General features: G+C 39.8%; 1 protein-coding gene across 1 annotated transcript in view; it reads left to right on the top strand.

Annotated features, from left to right (window-relative positions):
- MBTPS2 (membrane bound transcription factor peptidase, site 2) overlaps positions 1-25,698 on the top strand; it is a 41,997-nt gene extending 16,299 nt beyond the window's left edge. Inside the window, exons 6-11 of the mRNA XM_005484356.4 lie at positions 1,706-1,824; positions 2,665-2,845; positions 5,267-5,361; positions 7,581-7,776; positions 17,836-17,911; positions 19,223-25,698. Of these exons, the coding sequence (XP_005484413.2) occupies positions 1,706-1,824; positions 2,665-2,845; positions 5,267-5,361; positions 7,581-7,776; positions 17,836-17,911; positions 19,223-19,445 (890 nt within the window). The 3' untranslated portion in view covers positions 19,446-25,698. The remainder of the gene's footprint in view (positions 1-1,705; positions 1,825-2,664; positions 2,846-5,266; positions 5,362-7,580; positions 7,777-17,835; positions 17,912-19,222) is intronic.
- Positions 25,699-26,282: the final 584 nt, after the last annotated feature.

Below are 26,282 nucleotides of genomic sequence, written 5' to 3'. Positions count from 1 at the left end.
TAGAGCATGTTTATTTTTCTGTGGTTCACCTGGGATGAGTTTATAAACCTTTCTGTTTTAGACTTCTTGGTGTATTCCACACAGGAAATGGTGTCAATTTTGGTAGCAAGGCCCTTTTTTCCTAACTGAAAATATTCCTTGTCACTCTCTAGTAGTTCCAGTTCACCTCTTATTATTATTTCAAGGGTTGGGATTTTTTCAGTTTACTCTTTGTAGCTGCCACACTGTTGAAAAGAATTTTGTTTCCATTTTACATTTTTTGTCTTTTGTTAAGCTGTTAAGCTGAAAAAATATTTTTAAGATAAAAAGGTTAAAACAATAAAGTTAAAATATTTGCCACTACTTGTAGATTTGTTGCAAATAAATGTGTGTATGTGAGATAAGGAGAAGGGATTACAAAAACATTTCCTCTATCTTGAGTGCCTTTCCATGAGATACAATTAAAACTATTGAAAAAAATTACTTTAAGAAGCATGTACCAGTGGAAAAGGCAACTTAGTTCAAGGACTCCAAAAATGTCTCTCATTTCTGCAGCAATATAAGTGTGAAAGAAGGTGAGGTGAGATGTGGAGATAGACAGGGAGGGGACATAAGTCTGCCATATGCTGTGATTTCTGTGTTATATACACTGCAGGAAAGATAGGTTTAATACATTTGTGAATATATTTAATTGAATTCCTTTGCTGTTACTGCACTGTGAGTACAGAATTGAATCCGACTCCTCACAACAGGATGAAGCACTGTAAGAAGGAAATAAAGACTCTTCAACACTGAAAAGTTTTCCTGCGTTGTTCATACAAAACTGTTTGTCCAAGAACACAAACGAATGAGAAAATTTGTGTAGTGCTGAATGTGGAAAGCCACAAAGCTTTGATGATGAACACCAGCTGTGTCTTATAATAGTGGCTCATTTCTTCTTGTGGAGAACCACATACTATAAAGATGGCAATTGCAAATATGTTCCCCAAAACACTGTGTCAGGAAGTGCTGCTATTTGGTTTCTTGATGGGCTTTTTGGTCCATATTTTCTTGTAGAAGAAGCCATTTTTTTCAAATAATTTCCTAAATTCATTTGGCACATATACATGTAGTAATTTTAATTGAAATAATGTAGGTTACCATCATAAATACTGAATTGCAAGTAAATTTCAGACATCTTGCTCTGTAGGACAAACAGTATTTTTTCAAAAATAAGCCCATGTATTGAAATTCTTAATTTCAACAGTTTATTGTGTTAGAAGGTAACATGTAATGTATTTCATTCCACTGATTTTTTTTTTTAATATTTATGATTGAAGACAACTCTGTAGATAGAAACTGTATTTTAATAATTGATTCAGAAGCCCAGTTTCTCTTCTGGGTACACTACCCTCTCATACTTAAAAAAGTAGTGGTACATGAAATCTTACTCTGGTGGAATGACACTTTAGAAATGGTCTTACTGCTCTCCTGTCTTTTTTGATAGTATAATTCTCAGGGGCTGAAGAGTTTTCTCTAAAACTTCCTTACAAAAGGGCATTATAGAAGCTAAAGTTTGTAATCTATGTACTCTTCTTTTATGCCTATGTTCACAAATTAACTTTTCATTTATTCTTGCAGTAATAATTTCAGGAAAGTTAATTAGAAGGTTGTTGTAGGATCATTTAAAAACCAGCTTTTTTGTTATTGGTGTTTATTTAGAAACTTTTTTTTGCCTTCTTTTTAGGGGTGTGGCATAATTTTGTTCTTGGTGTTGCCAGTTTCATGGTGTTGTTTCTGCTGCCAGCCATTCTTTTCCCTTTCTATTACACGGGTGTTGGGGCACTTGTCACTGAGGTAGCAGAGGTAAGAAGGATATTTGCTGTTTCCATATTATATGCTTTGTGATCTGAAATATACCTGTATCTCTGATTATCACAGTCAGAATTGGTCAGTGCAGCTCTTTGCAGAATCTAATATAGTGAACTTCTTGCTGAAAGTTTTCCTTTCAATCTCATGTATCTTAGTATTAGTAAATAAAGGAACATGGTGTGAATAATAATAGACTAATTAGCATACTGTAAAACTGTTGAGACTCATTTGAGATGAGTTTGCAGGTTTATTTCTGGTTTTAACTGTTCTTTAGTATTGGCACAAAGCAAATCTACTGGAAATTGTGTTATCGCTCCAGGTACTGCTATCTTTTTTCAATGTTAAAGATTATTTTGAGCTGATTTCCTTGTTTGGTCAGCTGGAAGCAAAGTAGAGATCGATTTCTGGGATTCTGGAAAGGAATTATTTTTTTTCTGACTTAATCAAATAGAGCACAGTTGAACAGCAGAGCTGAAAGGATTCAATCTTTCTTGGACCTAAAAGTCAATTGATAAAACTCAGGAGAGAGTGACATTTATAATGCTTTATTACTTTTGAAAATATGGGTACACCTGCTTTCTTGAAAAGTTCAGGGTGTTAATTTAGGTTACTTGAACTTAATATGTTGTGGATTTTCTTAGCATTTTGACCCAGATGAAAATAATTACTCAAATCTGAAGATGTGTCCAGGACACTTGAAGACTTCCCTTTCCCTCCCCTTGCCCCCCAGTTTTTAGTGTCTTAACCTAAAGATTTCATAGTATTCAGTGAACTGTAGACTAATCTTTGTTTATCCTCCTATAGTGATATGATTGACTTCACTGTTCTTCTCAGGATTCTCCTGCCAATGGACCAAGAGGTCTTTTTGTGGGAGACCTTGTCACTAACCTACAAGACTGCCCAGTCTATAATGTGGAAGACTGGAATTCCTGTCTGGGAGACATTTCAGAGAAGTCACAGGTCGGCTACTGTGTAAGTGCAGCCACCCTACAGCAATTAAGCTTTCCAGCTAGAGGTATGACTTAAGGTGCTCTCCTCATTATTTTGTATGTTAATTAATTTCTATTTTAATTTAATCATGTCTTAAAGACTTTTTGGATTTAGAATTTGTTGTTGGGGTCAGATTTCTTGTAAGTCAAATCTGCTGTCCTGTCTTAAGCAATTACCACTGTGTCATGCTGTTTTGTGAAATCTGACCGTGAAAGAGGGCTAGATATAGGAATTTCTCATCTTTCAGTCAACTTGTACAAATATCCTGTATGATCTGAATAATAAAATTTGCTTCTTCAAGATATTGCAGAACTTGGTTTTTAGCAGTAGTACAATTATCTCCTCTCTTTTAAGTTCTGTAAAACAGATCAACTCAGTGATCTTTTGCAGATGTAAATTTCATGTTAACTCACAGCTTTGATCAGCATGACATTGCAAATTGTATTATTTAACCCAATTATGTGCTTTATTATGGTCATTTCTTCATATGTGTCTCCCTATAGGATTTTATGTCATTGCCCATGAACTCAGTTTTGTCTGATACTGCTTCTGGAAGTCAGTCTACTTCCTTCTGTTTCCATTTATACATTAGAGTGCTTGTTGCTATAAGAGCTTATGCCCAAGAAACCGAGAAAAAAAAAAAAGAACTGAACTGAGCTAGAACAATAAACAAAAATTGAGTAGAACAAAAAAGAACAGTCAAGTTAAATTGGCTGAGCATCTTGTGACATGCCCTGAAGCTCTCTAAAGTTTCTTTCATGCAAGCACTCATGGAAACTGAATTCCAGAGGTAAGGGGCTGCTGCTGAGCAAAGCTTGTGGGATGTTAGTCAGAGCTTTAAAATTGTCACTGCATTTTTCCATCATCCTGGCAATAAACAGGAGGTCAGGCAACTCGACTGTCCGTGGTTTTGATGCACTGTAGAATTTCCGTGACACTGAAAAAGTTGGTTTTTTTTAATTATGTAAAGAAAGTGTTCTTATAGCTGATACTGAGATAAATATTTAAACTGGAAACTAGTGGAGTATGGGTAAGAACCTGCTTTTAGAGGTCTGACACTTTGGGTTATGCCTCTGAAGAAGAGTGCAGCTTTGGCCCATGCTTTCAGCTGGGCAGGGATGGCAAGAACCAATTCTCAGATGTTGTAGGTATATATATCCTCAGATTGTGCTGTTCTCTGAAGTGCAATTTTGGAGTCATGGGTAATAAACCTGCATATTTTGCAGATGAACTGGTCCTGTTTAGATTGGAATACTAGAGGCTTACTGCTGGAGATTCAATATTGCTTCCAAGCCTGCTTGCTGTATTGTGTTAGCAGCCCATTGTCCCCATTGCTGCCTTCTAATCAGACCAGTCTGTCTGCATTTTCAGAGTCATAAGCCTCCAGCAGTGAGAAATATTCCTCTGAAATTAAATGAACTCTGTTTGGTCTTGAGCAGCTGTCATTTATCAAAATCTTGACAGTTCACAACTTGACATAAATGCAGAGTATTGATAAAAATGTATGTAGCAAATGGACTCCATCTAGTTTCCTATAAAACAAATGGAGAGTGAGCTATCTGAGTATTGAAGCTAGAGAGAAAACAATGCCCTAAGGAACTTTTCGAAATTAAAAAAAAACATGGTTTCAATGTAGTTTATAAGAATACTAATTTCATGGTCATTTACTATTCAAAACTATCTGTGGTTTCTTAGCCTCAGGGTACTTGAAAAAAGGTTTGTACAGTACAGTGCTTGCACCTGTAAGCCCCAGGCATAAAGCTCCATGTCAGTGATTGCAGGTTGTGCAGTGATAAATCAGCAGCCAGTATCACAGGCTGGATCTGCCTGGGAAGGAACTGCCCTTGCTGTGATACAGATCCTTACCCTGACCATTCTTCTGCATCTGTGTGTGTTTTAACTGGACAGCAAGTTAGGATTAATTCATTTGAAGAGCATATGTACAAAGGTTCTTTACCAGACTAGTTAAATCAAGGTTTAAAACATCATTTGTTCACTGCTGCAGCCTTCAAGGCTTGGAAGGCTTTCATGGTGTAAAAAGTATGTTTTGAGTCTTGGCCATTTCCATAGCCAGCCAGTGAAATCACTACAGTAGTAGCTAACAAATTTCTAAGCCAAATATTGGTGCAAGTTAGGGGCAATGGATATAGAAGTGTTTTGCAACTTGCAATACTCAAAACAATGCAGTGGTAGATCCCTAGTATCTCAAGGAGATTTATAAAGGTGAAAAAATCAGTATGGCACATGACTGAAATCATGGGACATTCACATGGTGGTGATAAAGCTTTATTTGTAGTTGTGACTGAGCCTCAGCTAGACTGTGAATTAGTGTAATTCTTGAAGGCTGCAGGACAATTAATAATAGGAATAATAGTTTTACTTTATTCAGAGACTAATTTTTTCAGCAAATAATATTGATTATTTGCTCTATGCCTATGTTCTTTAGTTTACAGAAGACTTGATGGCACAGTAGAATGTTGTAGTAACAACAGCCTCACAGACATTTGCTTTTCATACAGCAATAAGTTGGACAGCCACCTGGTAAGTTACTTGAACTGCTGATTCTCTTTGGTAAATCTAATTTTTTTTTCTATTAATTTAGTAATATTTGCCCACACCTATTCAGCATACTCAAGTGTTTAAGGATATCTACAGTTTGTAATAAAGGTGTGCATGTATACAATTTTCCCAATTACAGCTTAAAAAACTACAAAATGCTAGTTACAATTTTTCCCGTAATCAAGCAGGAAGTCTCTGGAAGAATCATAAAAAATCTTAGACACCTCATTCCTTCAGGCAGAAAGACACCTCAGTCATTTTAAGTATTCTGGATGCACAATACCGGTGAGAAAAAACAACTTTTGAGAAGAAGTCGAAATTCATTATTTTGGTGTTTCAGTCTTCTAAAAGTATTCACCCCTACAGGGAAAGCAAAGCCCTGGACTGTCTGTTCAGTTATTTTGTCTGAAGCCAGCAGTGCTGCTCCCTAAATTTAAAAACATGCAGGAGAAGGTCCTAGAGATTGCCCAGTTTCTCAAAATAAGGGCCCATACTTTAATTTTTTTTTTACTATGTTGAATTTCTTGTCACATAGAAACAAAGTTTATCAGTGGGATTTTGCCTTACTCCCTTAGAAAAGGGTTTAGCAGCATTCCAGTGCTTAAAGGGGCTACAAGAAAGCTGAGGAGAAACTTTTCAGAGGGGCATATAGTGCTAGACAAGGGGGAATGGCTTTAAACTGAAAGAGGGCAGGTTTAGATTAGAATTAGGAAGAAATTCTTTACTGTAAGGGTGCTGAGCCACTGGCCCAGGTTGCCCAGAGGAGCTGTGGATGCCCCATCCCTGGAAATGTTCAGGGCCAGGCTGGAGCTCTGAGTTTTTTCCGGATTTATTTTAACCTGGTCCAAGGGAAGGTCCCTGCCTGTGACTGGGGTTGGAATGGGATATCTTTAAGGTCCCTTCCAACCCAAGCCTTTCTATGATTCTATGAAAATACATCAATGTTTTTTAAAATATGTTTTCCATACTGACAGTAATGGAATATTTCTGTTGGTTCTTTACAAACAGAAGAACACATGAATCAACTGTGTAAACTTTTCTACACATACCAATTAGTTATTGTTCTGACTCTAGTGATAAATACCTGAAGAAATTAAAATAATTTTTTCCAAATCTGCTATGTTTACAGTTTCTGCAGTGGTAAACTTCCCACTCCAGGATATTTAACCACGAAGAGCTGAACACGTTCCAGTGGTTCATTTGAAATATGGCAGTGGCAGCAAGATTTGATAAATCACTATCCCATTGAGCCTGGGCATTCTTAAGCTTGTAGTTGCTACTTATGAACAAGGAAGAAATAAAAGCATCAGGAAGCTTGAGACCTTGTGACTTTCAGGTGTCTTTAGACTGGCTGTGATTTTTGAACATTTTTTAATGGTCTTTGCAGTGCTAGGCAGCAGTTTTTGAAAGTGTGTCTTCTCCCTCATTAGAGTAGAAGGAATTTATATCAAGGTTAATGGTGAGGGTCTGACACTCATGTGTTATGGGGAGTGCAGTGATCAGGCTGAGAAGGTAGAAATTACTTTTGCTTTTCCTCCTAAGGCAAATAGTAGATTATGATTCCTTGCTTCTATTTTTAGAACAAAAGGAAAAGTGTCACTGAGATTTTTCCAAGAGACATGAAGGGGAAAACTAATTTCCTGTTCCCTCCTGCTGTACTGTCTTTGGCCCATGGGGAGCAAGAAAGCTCTGGTCTGTCAGAGAGTGAAAGAGCAAGGGTTGGGGCACAGCAGTGCACTGAGTCCTGTGTTCATCTTAGTTGAGAATGATTTCTTAGCTACCACACACCAGGCATGTTCTTTGGTTTATTTGCTAAAACTTCATCTTGAACAGGTAAGTCACTAGGATGTTGATACCGACTCTGTCCATTAGAAATCACTGACCTATGTTTAGGTGCCATGGTGTTTTGTTGTGCATATATGTACTTTGCTAGAAAAAGTTTGCTTTTATTTTGGAATATGTACATACTCTCTCTTCCACACTATAAAATATGGAATGACAGGTTGAATATGCATTAGGTAGAGATTTGTCAGGATTTCACAACAAAAAACTAGGGGGAAAAATTAGATTTTAGCTCTTCATGGGCTTATATCAGTGAGGCATTTCTTTGCTTAAAAGGGAATCTTTTGTTCCTTTTATTTTGATGTGCTGGAAAATAGCTTACCTTTACCTTTCATGATGATTTTGAATGCCCTTTGCAGTATGCCTGTCTGCCAGCACGAAAAGTTATTGAAGCCAGCAAAGTTTGTCAAACCAACATGGACTGCCAGAAGGACTTTGTCCCAAGCTTTTGTGTGACTCCTTCTTTGGAGAACCAAACAAGGCTCATCAGGGTAAAGCATCCACCCCATATTGACATGCTCTATGTAGGACACCCCATGCATCTTCAGTACACAGGTTGGTATCATTTATTGGAGGTTTAGCAAAAGCAGTCTCTAATATGGTTTCCTTTGCCTGCCTGCTTAAACCAGGTCTTAGAGTGCTTCTCACTTAATTTGTTTAAAGCAGAATCCATTTCTTGTTACAGTCAATGGAGAGACATGGACTACTCAGACCTAAAATAAAATGTTCACAGTGCAATGAGTTATGAAGGTAATAGAAACCATATGTGATATGAGATGGTTGTTTTTTTTAGAAAACTATGAAAGGGCAATTTCTGGAACAGATCCTATTCAGGTTAGTCATAGGAACCAGGTGCATGCATTTCCTAGCACACAAATGTCTCAGAATGCCATTGTAAAATCTCTAGAGCACCTTGCTCCAATGCCTTGCCTGGAATATTAGCATGACTGCTTAAATCACGCCTAATATCCAAGTATCTGTGACAGATTCCCATGACAACTGAGCCACAAGTGTTATCACAACATTTATTTTTTTCATCTGACTGCCCTAAATTAAGTAACATATAAAATTTTAGTTCCTTTCTTTGAAGTTTACTGTGACTCTCCTTTGGGCATCTTATATAAATAAAAAGTTATTCTGCTTCTGAAGTGAGTATGGAAAGAATGAACAAATTCATCAACATCTGACTTGATAGCTTGAGTGGCATGGTGAAAATTAGCTGCAGATGAGCTTTAAGAAATTTGAAGTGTTAAATTACTGTCTCTTCCTGTGAGGAAGGTATATGTTCCTCACAGACAGCTGAAACTCTTGAGGTGAGTTTAGAAGTACTACCTTGGAATTATCTCCTTAGGAAAGCATTGTGCTTTTCTGAATAAGCAATGGGATTAGGTACAAAAGAGTTTTAGAAACTTTAGAGTGATGAAATCTGGTGAGGTAAATCTAATAACATTCTTGGATACCATATTTTTAATTAATCTATCAGTCTTTATTTTTCCATACTGGTAATTTGATACTCTGTGAGGAGTTACTTATTTCAACTTTTTTTTTATAATATACTCTAATTTAAGCCCAAAATATAATCTTCATTTGTTACTTCTGGCCTTATTTCCTACTTACTTAGGAAAACATTTTTCACTTGTGTGTTACCAACACATACTACTGTATCTGATGATATTTATTTCAAATGCAGCAACATATTTTAAGAATAGTGTTTTATAATTATTCAGAATTCCTTTTCTTGGTCTTTAACAATACAAACTACTGGTACTGAAGATCAATTGATGTTGTTCCCTTTTCAATACATTGGAACAATAGAGTTTTCATTGGTGAAATAATTGAACCTGCCAGTCTTTCAGAAGTCAGAAAAGAATGTTGTTGCATTTAAAGGGGTAGTTCTTCTTTAAGAAGTTATTTGTAAAAAACTGTTTGCATACAGACGTAGGAGTAGAATTTTAAAGTGATTTACCCTTGGAATTGTGCACTTAATGTATTAATTTGAAAGCTAGAAGTTTAATTTTATTAACAGCTTTGCTGCAAATGTAATCTGTGCTCTTATGTTCCCTTTGGAAAAACGACCAAAATGATAGAATGCTGGCTTGGGTAGCAGGCAGTCTGCTGTGCCATTGTAGAGTTTCATTCCAGTGAAACAACTTCTAAATATTTCAGGCTTAGCATTGCACTGTACAAGACTGGCTGGGACCAACAGGTTTGGTGTGGGTTTTTGATTTATTTTTTTTCCCCAAATGTGATTGATCAAAATGTGGTAACTGTTTTTTACAGTTAAAAAAAAGAAACTAATTTCTTCCTGTACTGTGTGAGCTTTGAAATAGGAATATGTTTTAATGAAATGCCTATTCTGTACTGTGATCTTTCTGCCTGCAGGAAATGTTACTTTTTAGAGTGGTGCTATATTTAACACACAACATAATATAGGAGTTGTAGTACTAGTGTGTACTATGACTATACTTTCTCTAGAAATGTCACTGAAGCAATGTTTGAATAACATTCTAAAATTATGCATGCATTATTTTCTGCTTAGGCTTGTATTGTTGTCATGGTAGTCCTGGTTTATGGAAAAGCAGTAATTATTTCATATTTTCATTTGAAGGTAACTTCAGATGACATGTATTTTTTTAAAAAGTATATCTGTATTAGCTACTTAGAAGAAACAGTCTTAACAGTTTATTTCTATTAAATCTTTCTGTTGCCTCAAATTTAAATATCCTAGCAAAAATACTTTTGTTGTTATGGAGGCAATAGATATCACTTGTTTCCAGTATTTAAAAATAGCAAAATTTTCAAGAATTATAATCCTAAATTAACTTACAGGGATGGAGATTTGGCCAAAACTAAAACAGAAGCATGATTAGGAGTGCATGTTGTTTGGGGCAGACACATTAATGCTTTTAATTAGCATTCTTTCTGTAAAAAGTATCTAATGTTATCCAATATAAATTCATATTGCCAGTTCAAAACACATGGTATTAAGTCTTTTAAACTCTTCCTATTGCAGGCCACTTATGTTCTAAAGTCCCTTCCTCTGTTGGACAGTTGCTCTGTAAGGTTGAAATGGAGAGCCCTGTCATGAGAGTACTGCCATGCAAATTTTCAGTGTTTCTTCTTTATTATATATGAGGGATTTTATTCCCTCATGTAATTTCTAATAGTGCAACATTTTTGCTTCCTTCTCTGGCCCTTGTTGGTTGGGAAGAATCTGGTGACTAAGATTTATATTAGGAATTCACACTACTTTAGGAAACATCATGTCCCTGAATGTTACTCTTACCCATCACAGACCAAAACTGTAAGATTTTCTTCACAAAAAGAAGGAACTTACCTAGAGATCATTTCCTCAAGCTTGACCAGCCACCTACTTCTGTTGTATCCAAGTCTTTTGAAATAAAAAAGGCACTTCCTGGCTTTGGGCGTGTTTATGAGCAACAACAATCCATGGCGAAGGTCTTTCTGGTACAGCCTGCTCTCTCAGTATTTCCATGCTTGTTTACCCTTATAACTGAGGATGGTCCTTCATTGCTTTTAACCCAGGCTTAAAGGATTACACAGATAGTTCTTCAGGAGACCACACAGAAGTATCTCATGCCGTGCTGTCTGTCTCCTCCGTGGCATACATGCCCTTTCCCCCATGAAGAAGTTTTGAAAAGCTCTTTGGTCAACCTAGTCTACAAGTCACTTCCAATTAAAATTGTATCTGTTGTGAATCCTTCTCGATATTTGCCAACACCATCTAGCATGAGTCAACAAAAGAAATGTTCTTTCCAGGTCAAAGGATTATTTAATTAGAGTGGGAAAACAATGACTGTTTTCTCCCACCCGGGCTCATTGCTGTTCACCTCTTCCCAGCAGTGTCTTTGATTATGCCTGTAGAGCATAATTTCTGTAATTCTTTTGTTATTCCTCAGAGGACAGATTTGACTTCTGCCATTAGGTTTGATCCATTACAACCACAAAATTCATTGCCTAATATTACAGTTTCTAAAGGTCAGTCCAGCAACTTCCTGAAGAGTTTCTCTGTGTTTGGAGCTTGCTTCAGCAGCAAGGTTTGGAGTTTAGATCCATGCAGGTGGCTGTCAGTGACAACAGTTTATTGTAACAGGAGGGAAGAGGAGCAATGATCCATTCTCAATGTAGACATAATTTCAGGTTCAGGATGGTAGTAGCCATTAGGTGTTTGTCAGGAGGCACTCAAGCTTTGAAACTCAAGTTTTGCAGTGTGTGTCTTTTGAAACCTTTGAATACACTGGCTGTCTCAGCAAAATGTCTCAGCCATTTTGCTATTTTGGCTTATGAACAGGAGTTTTGATCAGATGTTGATACCAGCCTTCAACTTGACAAGTGGTTTGCATTGGATATCACTTGACCTCTGCATACAGACAAACTGTGTAATGCAAGGCTGGAGAGCAGCCCCACAGGAACACATCTGGGTGTCTTGGTGAGAGGCAAGCTGAACATGAGCCAGCAGTGCCCTGGCAGCCAGGAGGGCCACCCATGTCCTGGGGCCATCAGGGACAGCATTGCTGGGCAAGGGAGGAGGGGATTGTCCCTCTGCTCTGCACTGGGGCAGCCTCACCTCAGGTGCTGGGGGCAGTTTTGGGCACCACAATATAAGAAAGATATAAAGACATTAGAGTGCATCCAGAGGAGGGCTACAAAGAGGGAGAAGAGTCTAGAATGGAAACTATTTGAGGAGCAGCTGAGATCACTTCCTCAGCCTGGAGGAAACTTCGTCATGGTCTACAAACTCATGAGGGGAAGTGGAGGGGCAGGCATTGATCTCTTCTCTTGGTGACCAGTGACAGAACCCCAAGAAATGGCCTGAAACTGTGCCATGGGAGGTTTAGGTCAGATTATTAGGAAAAGGTTCTTCACCCAGAAGGTGGTCAGGCAGTGGAACAGGCTCCCCAGGGAAGCAGTCTTGACAGAGACTGTCAAAACACCAAGCTTGACAGAGTTCAAGCAGCATTTGGACAATGCTCTCAGGCACATGGTGTGTCGCCTGGGGATGTCTTGTGCAGGGCCAGGAGTTAGACTTGATGATCTTTGTGAGTCCCTTCCAACTCTGGATATTCTGATACTATACAAATACTTGTGTGAAGACTGTCCCTTTTATTGAGACAAAAAGCCAATCCCTGAAGCTGTTGGTTGTGTTTCTGTCAGCTCAACCCCTACACTGGCAGGCTCACCTTCAGCTTTGTCCAGATGGCTGGGCCAGCAGGTTTGGGGGTGGAGGGGGCTGTTTCTGTTGTGGCTGGGGCTGGGCAGTTCCCACACCTGCTTGAGGGCAGCCAAGGGGGGGCAGGGGAGCAGGGACAGCTCAGGGATTAGATGTGTGAGTTTCTTAGGGCTACTGCTGGGCAGGTTCAGGTATACTGGTCTGGCTGTCTGAGTGTGTGATCAGGCGGGCGCGTTCCTGTTGGTCTCCAGAGAGTTGCCTGTGGAGAGAGGAGGTGGCTGAGCTGCGGGTGAGGCACAGGGACTCTCCTCCACATCAGGGCCCAGAGCTAGCAGGGCTCACTGCTGTGAGTGGAGCTGCTGGCACACCTTGGCAGAGGCATCACCAAGCAGAGGGACTCCTTCAGGCAGGTTCATTGGTCAGCAGGAGGTGCCAATGCATCTCTTGCTTTCTAGAGCAATATTACCCCCACTCTTTTCATCCTGACTTTGTTTTGCCTCTGCCTGTCGCTCATGCGCGCTGTTCTTATCCAGGCAGGCTCAATTTGAGCAAACACTGGCTCCAGTCCAAGTAGGCCCCCCAAGAGAAGACCCAGAAAATAAGAGGCCAGTTAAAGCTGCTGACAGCTGCAAAAGCCTCAGCAGAGTTTTTCAACCAGCCACTAACTTGCTCCTGCACAGCAGCCTGACTAGAAACACTTTGTGGCTGTGAGCTGCCTTTGAGGGAAGCAGGAACTGTGAGGGGATTGATGACTCACCGTTTTTTCTCACACCAGCAGATTGCGAGAGAGCACATCAGTATCCCAGCTGTCACAGCAAGCACGACTACCACTATGCCTACTATGCAGCCTGTTCCACGACAGAAAACACTTTCCATGTGCTCCTGGGCATTAGGAGCTTCTTTGGTTGTTTCTCCAGCCGTTTCTGCAGAGCAGTTCAAAGTGTTAGCCTGTCTGCTGCCTATTTACCACATGTGAACTTGCAGCATGTTTGATATCACCAGAATGTTCTGTTTTCCCCCAGTGCTGGTCCTGGAGGCATACTCTGGAGGCATACTCCCACCCTTTGGGGATGGTAGGCCCTCTGAACAGAGCTCAAATGATCAGGAGTGGGGGGCACTGCTGCTTGGCCAGTCACTTCTTGGGCAAAAGCTAATCAGGAAGTTCCACATGCAATTCTTCCTCTCTGGGCCAGCTCCCATGCCCCAAGGGGATGGAGTCAGGCCTTCACAAGAGATCCTCTCCCTGTCTGCCTTTTCCCCAGCATGTGCACCCCTTGCAGCCACTCTCAGGTTTCAGGATGTGTTTCCCCATAAGGGACCCCAGCAGGACTGCTCAGTACCTGCATGCTTTTGGTCTGCATGAGGAGATTCACCAGCTTTCACATTCTTTTTTTTTCTCCAGACTTTGGTAGTACTGCCAAAAAGCAGATACAGGTAGAGCCTCAGCATGGCACAGGCACTGAGGATATACGAGGATGGGGAGGTTCCCTCTAGCTTCCTTGCCCTATATACGAGTCAGAACACTAATGTGGACCTCAGCTCATGAGAGTGATCCTGCCTGGGGCTACTTTGGTAGCTTTGGTCGCCTAGGTACTCAGGACAAGCTCTGGGATGGAGCTGCAGGAGAAGCGGTAAATGTACTTTCTTCTAGCTAACTTACCTGTGGGATTATGCATATGCTTGGTGTCTGCAGATTTCTGTGAGCCATCAGCCTCAGCATCTTAAAGAAAATTGCTCTTTAGTAAGCTATTGACACATAAGTGATAATTATTCTTTCAAAGGAAGGGACATTGAGAACTTACATGGTCCAAGCTCGCCCAAGGGCTCCAAACCATCTTTCCTCCAAGCTGCCAGAGAATCTGCTAGAGAATCAGCTAGAAGCAAACACAGAGAAGTGTTTCCATTGTGTGTTGGGATCTTCTGCTCATGTGTTCAGAAGTCCTGGATGGGGGTCAGGTAACAGTGTGGGAGCCAGATGTCAGTGGATTGCCAGAGCTGCAGGGGACATGGGGACCTCTGAGCTGGCAGTTCAACAGTCTTCAAGCACAATGTGCAACACTCCTGGAGGAGAGATGAACCCTTGGGACTCTCTTAACAGGAGAGTGCTCACACAGAGGAAACCCTCACTAAAGCATTGGAGGGAAGACCCCCCTAGCCCATGAAAGGCTGGACCAGTGCTGGCAGCTTACCTGCTTCCTGTGATTTCTGTGGAGCATAGTTGGCAGCCAGAGAATGCAGGACCATCAAGAGAACGAAGAGGGAGAGGAAAAGACGCTGGACGAGGGCCATGGTCCCCCTTCCACCACACTGCTGCTGCTGCAGTTGGGGTTGGGGGCTGAGCAGTTGGTTGTTATGGCCAGTGCAGTGCCATGGAGTTCTGTGACCTCATGGTCTTCTGCAGCCAGGGCAGGGCTGTGTGGGGATGGAACTTGGGGTGCTCCTGGGAAGCTGCCCTCCCAAGCAGGGGAGCACATCCCATAGGGCAGCTCCATCCAAAGGCTGGGACACGGCCTCCCCACTGCAGGATCAAGTACACCTTCTACAAGTCTGCAGACAATGCCAAGCTGAGTGGTGCAGTTGGCACACCTGAAGGATGGGAAGTCATCCAATGGGACCTGAATAAACTTGAACCCTCATGAGGTTCAATAAGATGAAGTTCAAGGCCCTGCACCTGCTCTGGGGCAATCCCCTGTATCAAGCTGCAGAAGGCTGTAGCATCTGCTTGGTTAACAATGTAATTTTTAAAATAAGACTAAAAGAGTATTTTAATAAAATATTGCGTTTAGTTGAGTAATTCTGTATGTAGAATAGGTAAGAGAAAAAAAAAATTTATCTTTGGGCCGTTTTTGTGGTTCAGCTATTTTTTCACTGTAATGCCTTTATACTAAAAACTGCTCAAAAACCACATAGAATGTTTTGAAGAACTTCCCAGTTGTATCTCTGATAATCAGTGGGTTATCATGCAGGCTTTCTTCTAGAAAGAGATTAGATACAATGAAGAAATTCTTCACTAAACGTGGTGAGGCACTGAAACATGTTGCCCATAGAAATGGTGGCTGCCCCATCCCTGGTAGTGTCAAGGCAAGGCTGGATGGGGTTTTGAGCAGCCTGGTCTAGTAGATGTTCCTGCCGGTGCCAGGGAGGTTGGAACAGAATGATGTTTAAGGTCCCTTCCTACCCAAATCATTCCATGATTTTGTGATTGACTTGACTTTCTGACTTTCTGAGCTGGGTAGTGTCCAGGATTTCTGTCTGTTGTGGTCTTCACTCTGTCATCCAACAGACTGATTTTCTCTCAGTTCCCCTAAGTCAAAGGTCAGTCTTAAGCTTTAAGCAAAAGCATGACATTCAAGCACACTGGCAGTTTGGATACTGAATAGCTCTCTGTTTGCTGCCACACCAAGCCCATTCTTTTTTTGGTTTTCCTTGCTGTCCGTATCTTTCCAACCCATGGTGTGTTTGTAGGCTGGACTTCTCAGAAGAGCATCTATTAACAGAAGAAAATGTCTTTATGTGGCTGAATGGACAATATTCTCTGCCTTATGTGACTTCAGAACTGCTTTCCCCTGCCTTTGTTACTGTGTCCTTGAATTCTTTAGTGAACCTGAAGAAATCTGATCTCACTCTTAAGGAAGACATACTTAGCAGTACTTTTGGTATGTTATGTTCCCAGTGTTCTCTTAGCCTATGGTTAAAATTTCTCCAAGGGTGGGTTAAACTGTCCTTGGAAATTCCTTTCCCAAGGGGTGTTTGTATTGAGTGGATTTGAACTCTTGCCTTCAAATATCTCTCTGTGAGGTATATATTTCTTATGGTTATAACTATTCTCCACATAGGTAGGGAAAATTCAGGCCATTGTGGCTGGCAACTCACATCTGAAGTCATTCTTTAAAGACAGAGAGTATTGGTGATACTCTACAAGTTTATTCTCAAGGTGGTTTTCTAATTCTGAATTAATTTACCCTAACCTCTTCCTTCTGGTGATCAGAGCCTGCTGTGCCTTCCTTTTAGTAGGAAAGGTATTCTTCTTGCAGCTATCACAGAATGGTTCTCAAATGGTCCCTTGTGCTGGCAGGCCCTGAATGGGTGGAACATCCCTGTACTAACATAGTGCCTTCTGGCAGGTCTCAAACTACTGCAATTGCCCTGAAGAATGTCTCAGAAACATTTGACATGCAGTCTACTGAAGGTTCATGTACACCTTCAAAGAACAGTGTGCACAGTAATAAAGTATTCAAGATCATGTGATCCTTGACACTGCAATTTTCCAGTCACTATTTTTATGGATGCCAAGTCCACCTCCCAGGTTTTTGAGTTGCACCAAGCTATATCTTGAAGTCACTTATCATCTGAACAGAAGAGAAGCTACTTATGTACTGACTGTGATGCCCTGTGAAGGCTGATCTAGAACAGAGGCTAGACAGAGTTAAAGAATAAAGTAAGGATTTATTAAAAGACCTCAATGGATACACCTTGGGCAGTACAAGAGCCCAGCCAGGACTACACCCAAGATGAACCTAAAATGGTAACATAATGGATGGCAGGTCACAAGGTCTCTCACTTTTATGAGTTCTGGTCCATTGGCATATTGGAGTTAATTGTCCAGTTATAGCTTTAGATTATGAAGTCCCATCCTGCTTGTTTTTCTCTCTTCATTCCACCATTGTTTATGCTCTTGGGCCTGAAATTTGGGTCTGTTGTCCTTGGTCCCCAGCTAGAGAAGGAATTGTTTTGTCTACCTACTCTGTGAAGAGAGCTTACTATCCCCTAATATGAACCCTAGACTCAGACCCATACACTAAAGCAGTACAGAATTTGAAAAATATAAAAGCTAAAACCTGAGGCATCAGCTAACTGGTGGTGTGTGATGCAGCTGTGAATCCCCTTGTAGCCTTTGCTTTCTCAGAGGGACTCCAGAATTCTGCTCCCCATCTCCCACTCTCCTTTACACCATGAGCTCAGCCTCATGGGCTGGGGGGGATCTTCTGCAGGTACTACCAGAGAAAGTTTTTTCTGGCCAAAAAATACACTCACTGTGTGCACCTACTGTATGCATGTGGACTGCATATGTTGAAAACGTCTAGTAACTATAATCCCTTTTCTTTGAAAAATACTAGAGTCATACAGTTGGGTCTTTATGACTAACGATGCCTCTGAAAATATGTATTTTAGATCTAGTTTTACTGAAATGCTGATTGTGCTTTCTGTAGTGACTTTACTGTGACAGTGGCCACATTTAAGAAAAATATAATAGCTGCACTCTTGTAAAAACAAAAAAAACTTAATCAAACCCTTATTGAGATTGATTATTTGTCCTGGAAGAGGGTCATTTCACATGTGATTTTTCTGCAAAATTATAATCTAAAATTCATAAGTTTATAACCCTGGAATGACTTTTCCTGCTTTGTGTATTTTCATTTCAGTAAGTCTCAGCAGTTTTGTACCACGACAGAACTTCCTAAGTATCGATCTGCCTGTGGTGATAGAGACATTTTGCAAGTATCCTTTGAAGTATGTTTGTTCTTTTAAGGTAAGAAGGGAGCTCTTCAGAATTCAGTGACCTAAAAACTTCAGTTGAATGTCTTTTTAGACAGGATGCCCTAAAATATTTCTGTAGAGATTTGACATCTTTATCCCATCTCTGCATTGATTATTGTCCATGTGCCAAGCTAAAAATGAAATCTCTCACTTTCTTGTGCTTAAGAGCATATTTTTGGTCAGTTTTTTTTTTTAACTCTTGAGGGTGAGCCTTAACAGATGTGACAAGAAAGCCAAAGTAAGCCCGAATTTAAGTCAGGAAAAAAGCTATGTGCTTGCTAGCTTTGCAATATCTGAGTTTTATTATTTTTGTGTCATTATACTGAACTAAATAAGAGGATATGGCAGTTTTGTTTTTGTTTTTTTCTTCAAAAGAAAATAGAATAGCTGTTCAAAAAACAGGATAATTCAATTAACTCTTGCTTATTAATGAAGAAGATTATATATATACACATACTTATAGATTAGTAAACTTGAATGTGGGTAATCTAGGAATCCTTAGCCTTAGGAACTGAAATGTTTATGTATGGCCATAGAATAACTAAACTGTGCAGTTCAGTTTGATGAAAGTCCATAGAAGCAGAGGAAAGGTACCACATAAGCTGCTGTTTTCTGAGAGCACATCCAGGTTCTCTCTGCCCCAGCTGCTTTCTGGCTGTGTGCTCTTGCCAGGCCGTTCAGGATGGAGGTGGGTACTGCAGTTAGCAAGCCTTGAACCAGCACTGAAGTTTACCTGCCTGTGCCTCATTCCCACGTGCACACACATGTACAGAAATCCACTCAGCTTTTCTGCCTAACAGGTAGGTAGGAGAGATAGGTCAGATTTCTGATGATATTCTAGTCATTTACTAGGGAGTGTTTTGGAAAATATTCCTAATCATGATTTCATACTTGGGTCTAGAATACCTTCTTAGTTCAGGCATGGCATCAGAGCTATAAACTTCCTCCAAAACCTCACAAAGCAAGCAAAGAAGATGGTGGTTTTGTTGTCTCCTGCTTTCACTCAAGTTGTGAGGAGTGCAGGTTTTAAGTATCCCAACTTAGCTCTTAAAAAACAAAAATCTGTAAAGGCAATTCCCTGAGTGGGTATGTTATGGCATAAAAGTAATTTTACTCATATAATTTCTGTGAAACAGAATGGTAGCTAGAAAAATAATCTTTGTATGTCTCTCTCTGCATACTAGAAATACAAGACATGTCTCTCTATTTTTTATTAATTTTTTTTTAACATTTTCTCAGATATTTTCAATGAACCTTAACTAATTCAACCAGGTACCTCATCTCACTGTCAGGAGCACTGGCAGTTATCAATGCTGTGCCCTGCTTTGCTTTGGATGGTCAGTGGATATTAAATTCCTTCCTGGAAGCCACACTGAGCTCCCTAATTGTAGAAAAACAAAACAGAGAGCTTGTTGGCTTTTTGATTTTGCTTGCTGGGAGTGCACTTTTGGCTGCCAATGTTGCACTGGGACTTTGGATGGTGACGGCGCGATAGAACATCGGATTTTCTTCCATCAGTTCTCAAAGTACACAGAAATAATGAATACATTACATTTCAAAATGTGTCCAGTACTGAGATTGAAATAATTCCCTTAATATGACACTGAAAGAACAATCAACTGGTGGTTGCTGTTTTAATTTAAAACTTTATAACACCATGCCTGTGGTCATGGGAAATGTAGTAGGAAAAAGTAGGGGCCTTTTTATTTACTCTTTAAGCTCTGTATTTATTCTGGAGAAATTTCATTTTAAGATTTCATAGGAAAAATTCAGACTTCATTAATTCAGATCTCAAAATAAGGGAATTATTTTGCCTCAAACATTTGTAAAGTGGGAGAAAAAAACTGTTTTGTTTTATAATTTAAATAATTGTCTGTATAGGCTTTGATAATTTCTTAATCAGCATAGTCTTCAGTGACTTGTTTTGTTTTTTTTTAGTCTGGTATTCTACCAAACTGGATTTTAAGAAGCCCTAAAGTATGTTCTCAAAATGGGGAAAAGCTAGGTAAATGCTTACCATGTGTTAATGGGGAGAGAGCAGCCATTTGGGTTAATGGCTTTCCTTTCCACCTGGCCAAAATGACTGGAGGAATGTTGTCCTCAGGATGTAGATCAGGGGTGCCCATGTCTGCTAAAAATGAAGCATGTAGGGGGATAACAAAGCCCACATGTTTGTGTTCTTACACTTTCAGTTGTATGTTATCAGACACAGCTGAAGTTTTTTTAAAGGCAATATTTGTCAGCAATAGCTACAAGATAACTGAAATTTAGTTTCTGAGTGCTGAAGTATGCTGTGCACAGTTTTCCTAAGTGATATGTAATGTTTGTGGTGTTTTACTCAGAAAATAATACTGTATTCTACCTGTTCACAGTTGAAAGTGAAACCTATTGTTTTTATGGTGTCTATCTTCTAATGCTATGCATGCAATATGTACAGTAACTCACTGATGGTTTTCTGTATTTCAAAGGGTAATTTTCCTTTGCTAGGATTCATTCTGTTCAAAGATAGCTAACAAAGATATGTAGCTTGTCTTAGACATTAGTTATTTAGAGGAAGAATATGATTGATACTTGTGCTATTTAAACATTTGGCTTTGCTTTCTGAGATGAATACAGACCATATCCTTGTTCTTAAATCAACAGTGGAAGGATAGTCAGTGTTTTACTGACTGAAGTATGTCTGATGTGCTTTGAAGTTCTTTAGGTTTGCAATGTTTTGTACCCAATAGGATTATATATTTCATCTTTTCCTCCTGTGATATATTGCCTAGTTTATCTAAACCAGGTTCAGTCAGAGTCTTGCCTCTATAGGCTGATATCTAAACAAAAATGCTCTGGTTTGGGAGCCTAAATATTTGGAATAAAAAATTTTAGAAAAATACCCTGCAACTTCTGCCTCATACAGTGTTCCCCATAGGAACTGCTGCAGCTCAGAGTTCCTTTACAGAATGGCCTTTCCACCAGGAACTGAAGTGGAACCAAAGCTCACAGATCCTGGCTTGCAGGGAGCACTGAAACATCCAGGACCAGGTAAAATAGATTCTTCTGACACTTGAGGTGAAAGCCTGGGTATTTTCAAAGGGGGCTGAGCCCAATTCCTGGTGTTGCTGCACAAATTTATAACCCTATGATGTTTGCATTTGCCCACTGATGTGTACTTTTGCACAGTAACTTTCACACTTCAGATGCACTCCTTTCCTACAATGATGCAAGCAGTAATGATTAAATAAACCATGTTTATTTCTTTGTTGTTGGCTAGTTCACATCCCCTTCCAGCACTGCCACAGGCTGGGTGGGCCCTTGAAGTTCACCTCTGTGGGGTGGCTGGCCTGTGCCTCTCCTTTTCAGTCATTTCAACCCAGGCAAACTGGGACAGGTCCTGGTAGGAGAGAGTGAATCCTTCAGTCCAGTGTGAGCTGGCCCCTTTGGGGGCCATTAAAAGTAAAACAAAGTGCAAGAAAGGAAAAGCAAACTACCCTGTAAGTCTAACTTGTCATCACTCCTGGAAACACAGCGAGGATTCAGGGTAGCAGATGGGCCACTCTGCCATCCCTCAGTGGGCAGGAGGACAGGAGCAGCCTGGTCCTTGCACAAGACCTGGCTCTGAGACTGTTCCAGACTGCCCTCTCACCTCAGTGGCTGTTTACTGACCTGAGCTCTTCCTTTCAGTGGCTCTATAACACTTTCCTCTGTATCATCCAAACTACAGTGCAAAAAAATAATTTGGACTTAGAAGTTTTAATGTAGTTTAGTAAGACAGGATATTGACTTTCAAAACATGTCAAGTTTGATATTTATTTATTCATGTTGACTGCAATGGCTTGGAACAATCCTTTAGCATAGTGCCTCTCATGGAAATGTAGGCAACAGATTTGGGAAAACCCAAAGCTTCTGAATTGGCATGCACAAATTTCATCTGCTATAATGAGGCTGGCTGGCTGTTCCTGGTTATTTAGTGTGCTACCAAAACATGAAGTTTTATCAAATGAAGCAAAAGCCAGTGTACTTTACACAGTCAGTGAATGCCACAGTTCTGCTGAGTAGAACTTCAGTCTGTGTCTGACCTCATAAGGAAGAAGAGGGTGGAGAAGCCATTGGTCATGGCTTTAGCAAAACAGACCCACTAGTGCCCTGTAAAGACCCTAGATACCATGTATGGAAGAGAGAGGACTAGAAGTGCTTAAAAATAATTCATGAGTTCATTTCTCCACATGCTAAAATTTGACTGAGTAAGTGTCCGGTTTATCTCGGCTGTTTGAGGGGCCTGGAAGGCCCGGGGGTGGCCTTGGGGCAGCCCGCGTGTCGAAGGACGAGAAGAGGCTTCAGTTCTTCTTTCTGGTTTTATGTTTATTAATTGTTTATCTAAAAGATGTTCTTTCAGCCTAACAAAGATCCGCTCAGCAGTCAGCCATGGGCACACTGTCTCTGCCCTCCGGGGCAGGCACCTATCTTTATACCCATTGTGACGTGTACAATATTTATCATTTTTCCCCAATACCATCTATTCTCATTGCTGGGTGCACTCTCAGTAATAACCAATCCAAGAGTGCCACCGTGGCCAAAGAAGATGGAGGAGAAGAGGAAGAAGAAGGAGGACAGGACACACCCCAATTCCTCCATCTTACTCCTCCAAACCCCCCTGTACATAAATCTTAAACCTTGTGTCTCACTCTCTAATTAACTAATCCCTTCACCATTCACCCGGTGAAGCCCTCATCCTTGTCGTCTCCTGTGCAGGATTAAAGTCCAGCTACCAGACACTTCTGGCAACATTCCAGGAGTCCCGAGCCCCCCCAGGGTCTCGGTGGCTCAGCATCTCAGGACTGAGATCTTGAGATCCGACAAGTAAGGGTTGATTTAGGTAGGTACAGGATCTTTAGATCAAGACTTTAGGCAAACTGAGTATGAATGGTGACCCAGCACATCTTAGACTAGTGTAGACAAAGGTAATAGTCAGGTTGGACTACTCTCTTAAGAAGAAGTTGTTCAGTGGGTCCATTTTATTCTCTATAATCCTGACATATGGATTACATTCTGATAAGCATGTGCCATATGTACACTCACTGGGATGATTTTTCCTTGGGTTTTGGTCATTTATTTAGCAAGAGAAAACACAAAAGTACAGAGTGATTTTTGTGTGTTGGATTTTTACATCAGTATTTCTGATGTGTGTTTTGTTTTTGTAAAATTAGAGTCTTTAAATTAAATCCTTCTACATCTTATTCTAATTAGCCCCTCAGAATCTTTACTACAGAATCCATCAATATAATTTTAGGGCATATTGACTGGACTATAAAACACAGCACTTGTAAAGATTGGATGGCTGCTATTATTTATGTATATACTATGCATTTTAAATCTGTATCAGATGGAAAAAGTAATGTCTAATATTCAGAAATGTTATACTTAGCTTTTGTTTGAAAATTTCCAGAAGAATTCCATAATTATAATCATTGTTCTACTTTTTTAAATGAAGTTGTTTTTTATATCAGCAGATATTTACATAGCATTTTCTGATCGTGCATATATAACATGAAAATGGCAAACACCTTAGCATGGAGGATGTTATATGCTTTTTGCTAACTTGGGAATTTAAAAGCAGCTTGCTTCTGTACAAATTAAATGAAAGAGGCTTCAGTAGAAAAAGTATAGGCAAACTTGCAGATTAGTCATCCCAAATTATGAGCCACAGTGGAAAATGTGATAACTCATCCTTTTTATTTAGAATGAAACAACCATGTTATTAGTTTCTGTGACAACCATGTTAATAGTTAATGTGATAATTTTACATTTGTGGATACGTGTGTACACATACATTTGTGTAACAGATACATACATAGCCATGGGGTGGATTAGTGCTTTTTTAGGGATAGCTTACAGCAATCCTCCATATCCTGCAATGGAGGCTTTTGTTTTTCTTTTTCCACCTCTCTGTGAATTCTCTCTATGGTTTTCTCTGGATTTAAAAAGAGAAACTTACGTTTTCTTCCCAAAAGCAATTCTTAACTTCTTTCTTAACAGAAGACAAGTGATGGGTTCGTGATGTAACCACAGCTGCATGAGTTTTGTTCAGCTGATGTTTAAAGCATGTTTTTTATTTCTGTGAAGCCTCAGCTACAAGCATGGTAAACACAGCTTTTTCAGGGCAACTAAAAAAGGTCAGCCTTCACTCTTTACTGCTGCTGTTTGTGCTGTTCTGGAGAACTGGGATGAACACGGCTCTGTAGAGCATAGTGAAGAAATAAAGTTTTCAGGACAGAACTCTCCATGGCAGTCAGGGTGTTTCAGCTTTCTTGTAATAAGGATATGTTTTGTTCAGTTTAGCACATGAGCAATCCCAGCATTCCCATAGCTTCCCATACATTTTACGTGATGCCAAAGGGTGACCTGTAGGAATATTTTTAAAATAAATTATGTATGTCTTACAAATTCAGAGCTTTCATACAGATCTGGATATCACTAATGACAGATGAAGAAGGCTTATAAAGGTTTATATAGCCTTGTCTGTATTTAACTGTTTTTAAAATACATGAGTTAAACTCTAGATATAAGTAGTTATTTGTAAAATATGCTTTCTGTACCCCTGCATTCAGACCAATTTCCACAACCAGTCTTGCCTCAGCTTTGTTCTTGTAATTTTGTGAGTAAGGTATCTTGAACCTTAACACAGGTAAGACCCAATATTGGCAAATATTTTATACCCTCTTGATCCTGAACTTCATGTGATGTGTTGTATTGATTAGTTATTTATGTGACTGAGTTACCTGGGATACACACCCTGCACAATGCAGCATTTGGGAACATTGCACTGAGGACTGCCACAGAACAGCAGCTCTGTGACTCCTGGGCCTTGGGCTCATCCACTCCAGCATGTGAAGAGCAGATGGCAGTGTTTAAGGGCAGTGAAGGACTTGAGTTCATGGCAGCTTTATGAAACTTTCACACTGCTGACCTGGTGTGAAAGGACAGGAACAAAGAGCAGGATATGACACTGCAATTCCTTTCATTCCATTTACATTGTCATGAAACCTGAAAAGAACTTGTAATTAACATTTCAGAGCAGGAAGATATGTTTTCCAGCCTTTCAGTGAATCATTCAGTGACTGGTGGTCAAACTTTTTTCTTAACACTTTGTCATTCCTTCAATAAATATGTGCTGATAAGTAGCATGAGTAGTTGAAGCATATTTTGTAAAATGGACTTGGGTATTTCTCACCTCTGGATGTTCATCCTGGGATGGTTTTTGTAGCATCATAGTATAATTGGTCTTCATTGATACTGGTTGAAAGTTTGGAGGCTATTTCCAAGCCTATTTGAAAAATCTATTTCCAAGTTGTTTGTTAATATTTTAAATTCATCTTTTCCTTACATTACTTTGTTTTTAGATTGCATATACTCAGTTGATCTTATCTGAAGCCTGTCAATGGAATATGTATTGTTTAGAAATTCACTGTGGGATTTTTTTTCCTTCTACATGGCCTTATTTTTCACACCGACTCACAGCTGTGGAATGTTAGATTTCTAGACCCTTTGTTCCCACTATGCATTGTTCATGATCATGGGTTTTTTAAAAAACAGGAAAAAAAGAAAGCTTCATTTTGAAAATGTCAGCTAGCAAATATATGGAACACTGAATAATGTATTGTGGTTTTGTTTTGCTTTTTTCTCTATTTAATTAACCAAACAATAAGTATTGTTTTCTATGTATGATAAATGTATCCTGCAAATAAATTCATTGTCTAATTGTTGATGTGCTTAAGTCTGTTTTTAAAAATAAGGTAGAGAGACATAATTCCTTACTAGTGGCAATTGCCATATTCTGTCATATATTCTGTTCTCTTCATATGTGATGCATATATTCTCTCTGGGTACCAACAAGATACACCATCCTTTTCAGTGTCTGACCACCTAAAAATAATATCTATAACTTTACTGTCCCTTATTTATCAGCTTATCACAGTAAGTAGTAGTTGAAATATTGCATGCTGGATGTCATGGTCAAGGTAAGCAAAACCACTGCTCTGGCCAGTCCTGTGTGAGGAACTTAGAACATCAGCTCTTCCAAGGTGAACTCACATATGACAACCTCTGATTTGTTTATCCAGGCCAGCCCCGAGCTGGGCACATCCCCTGGTTCTGGACAGGTTTCCTTGGATGTCCAGGTGGTGTCTGGGCTGTGCTGGCACCCAGCTCTGTGTGGGAGGGAAGTGTTGTTGCTGTTCCTTGAGCAAGCTCATCTGGAGCCAGCCAGGTTATTTGTTCTGAGAACTGAGCCAGCCTTTGTTGCCTATTGGACACGCTGTTACTTTATACAAGCAGAGCTGTTTCAGCA

This window comes from Zonotrichia albicollis, chromosome 2, assembly GCF_047830755.1.
Source record: "Zonotrichia albicollis isolate bZonAlb1 chromosome 2, bZonAlb1.hap1, whole genome shotgun sequence".
In the NCBI taxonomy this organism is placed as follows: domain Eukaryota; kingdom Metazoa; phylum Chordata; class Aves; order Passeriformes; family Passerellidae; genus Zonotrichia; species Zonotrichia albicollis.
The sequence above is the reverse complement of the archived record's forward strand: the minus strand, read 5'-3'. Positions and strand labels throughout refer to the sequence as shown.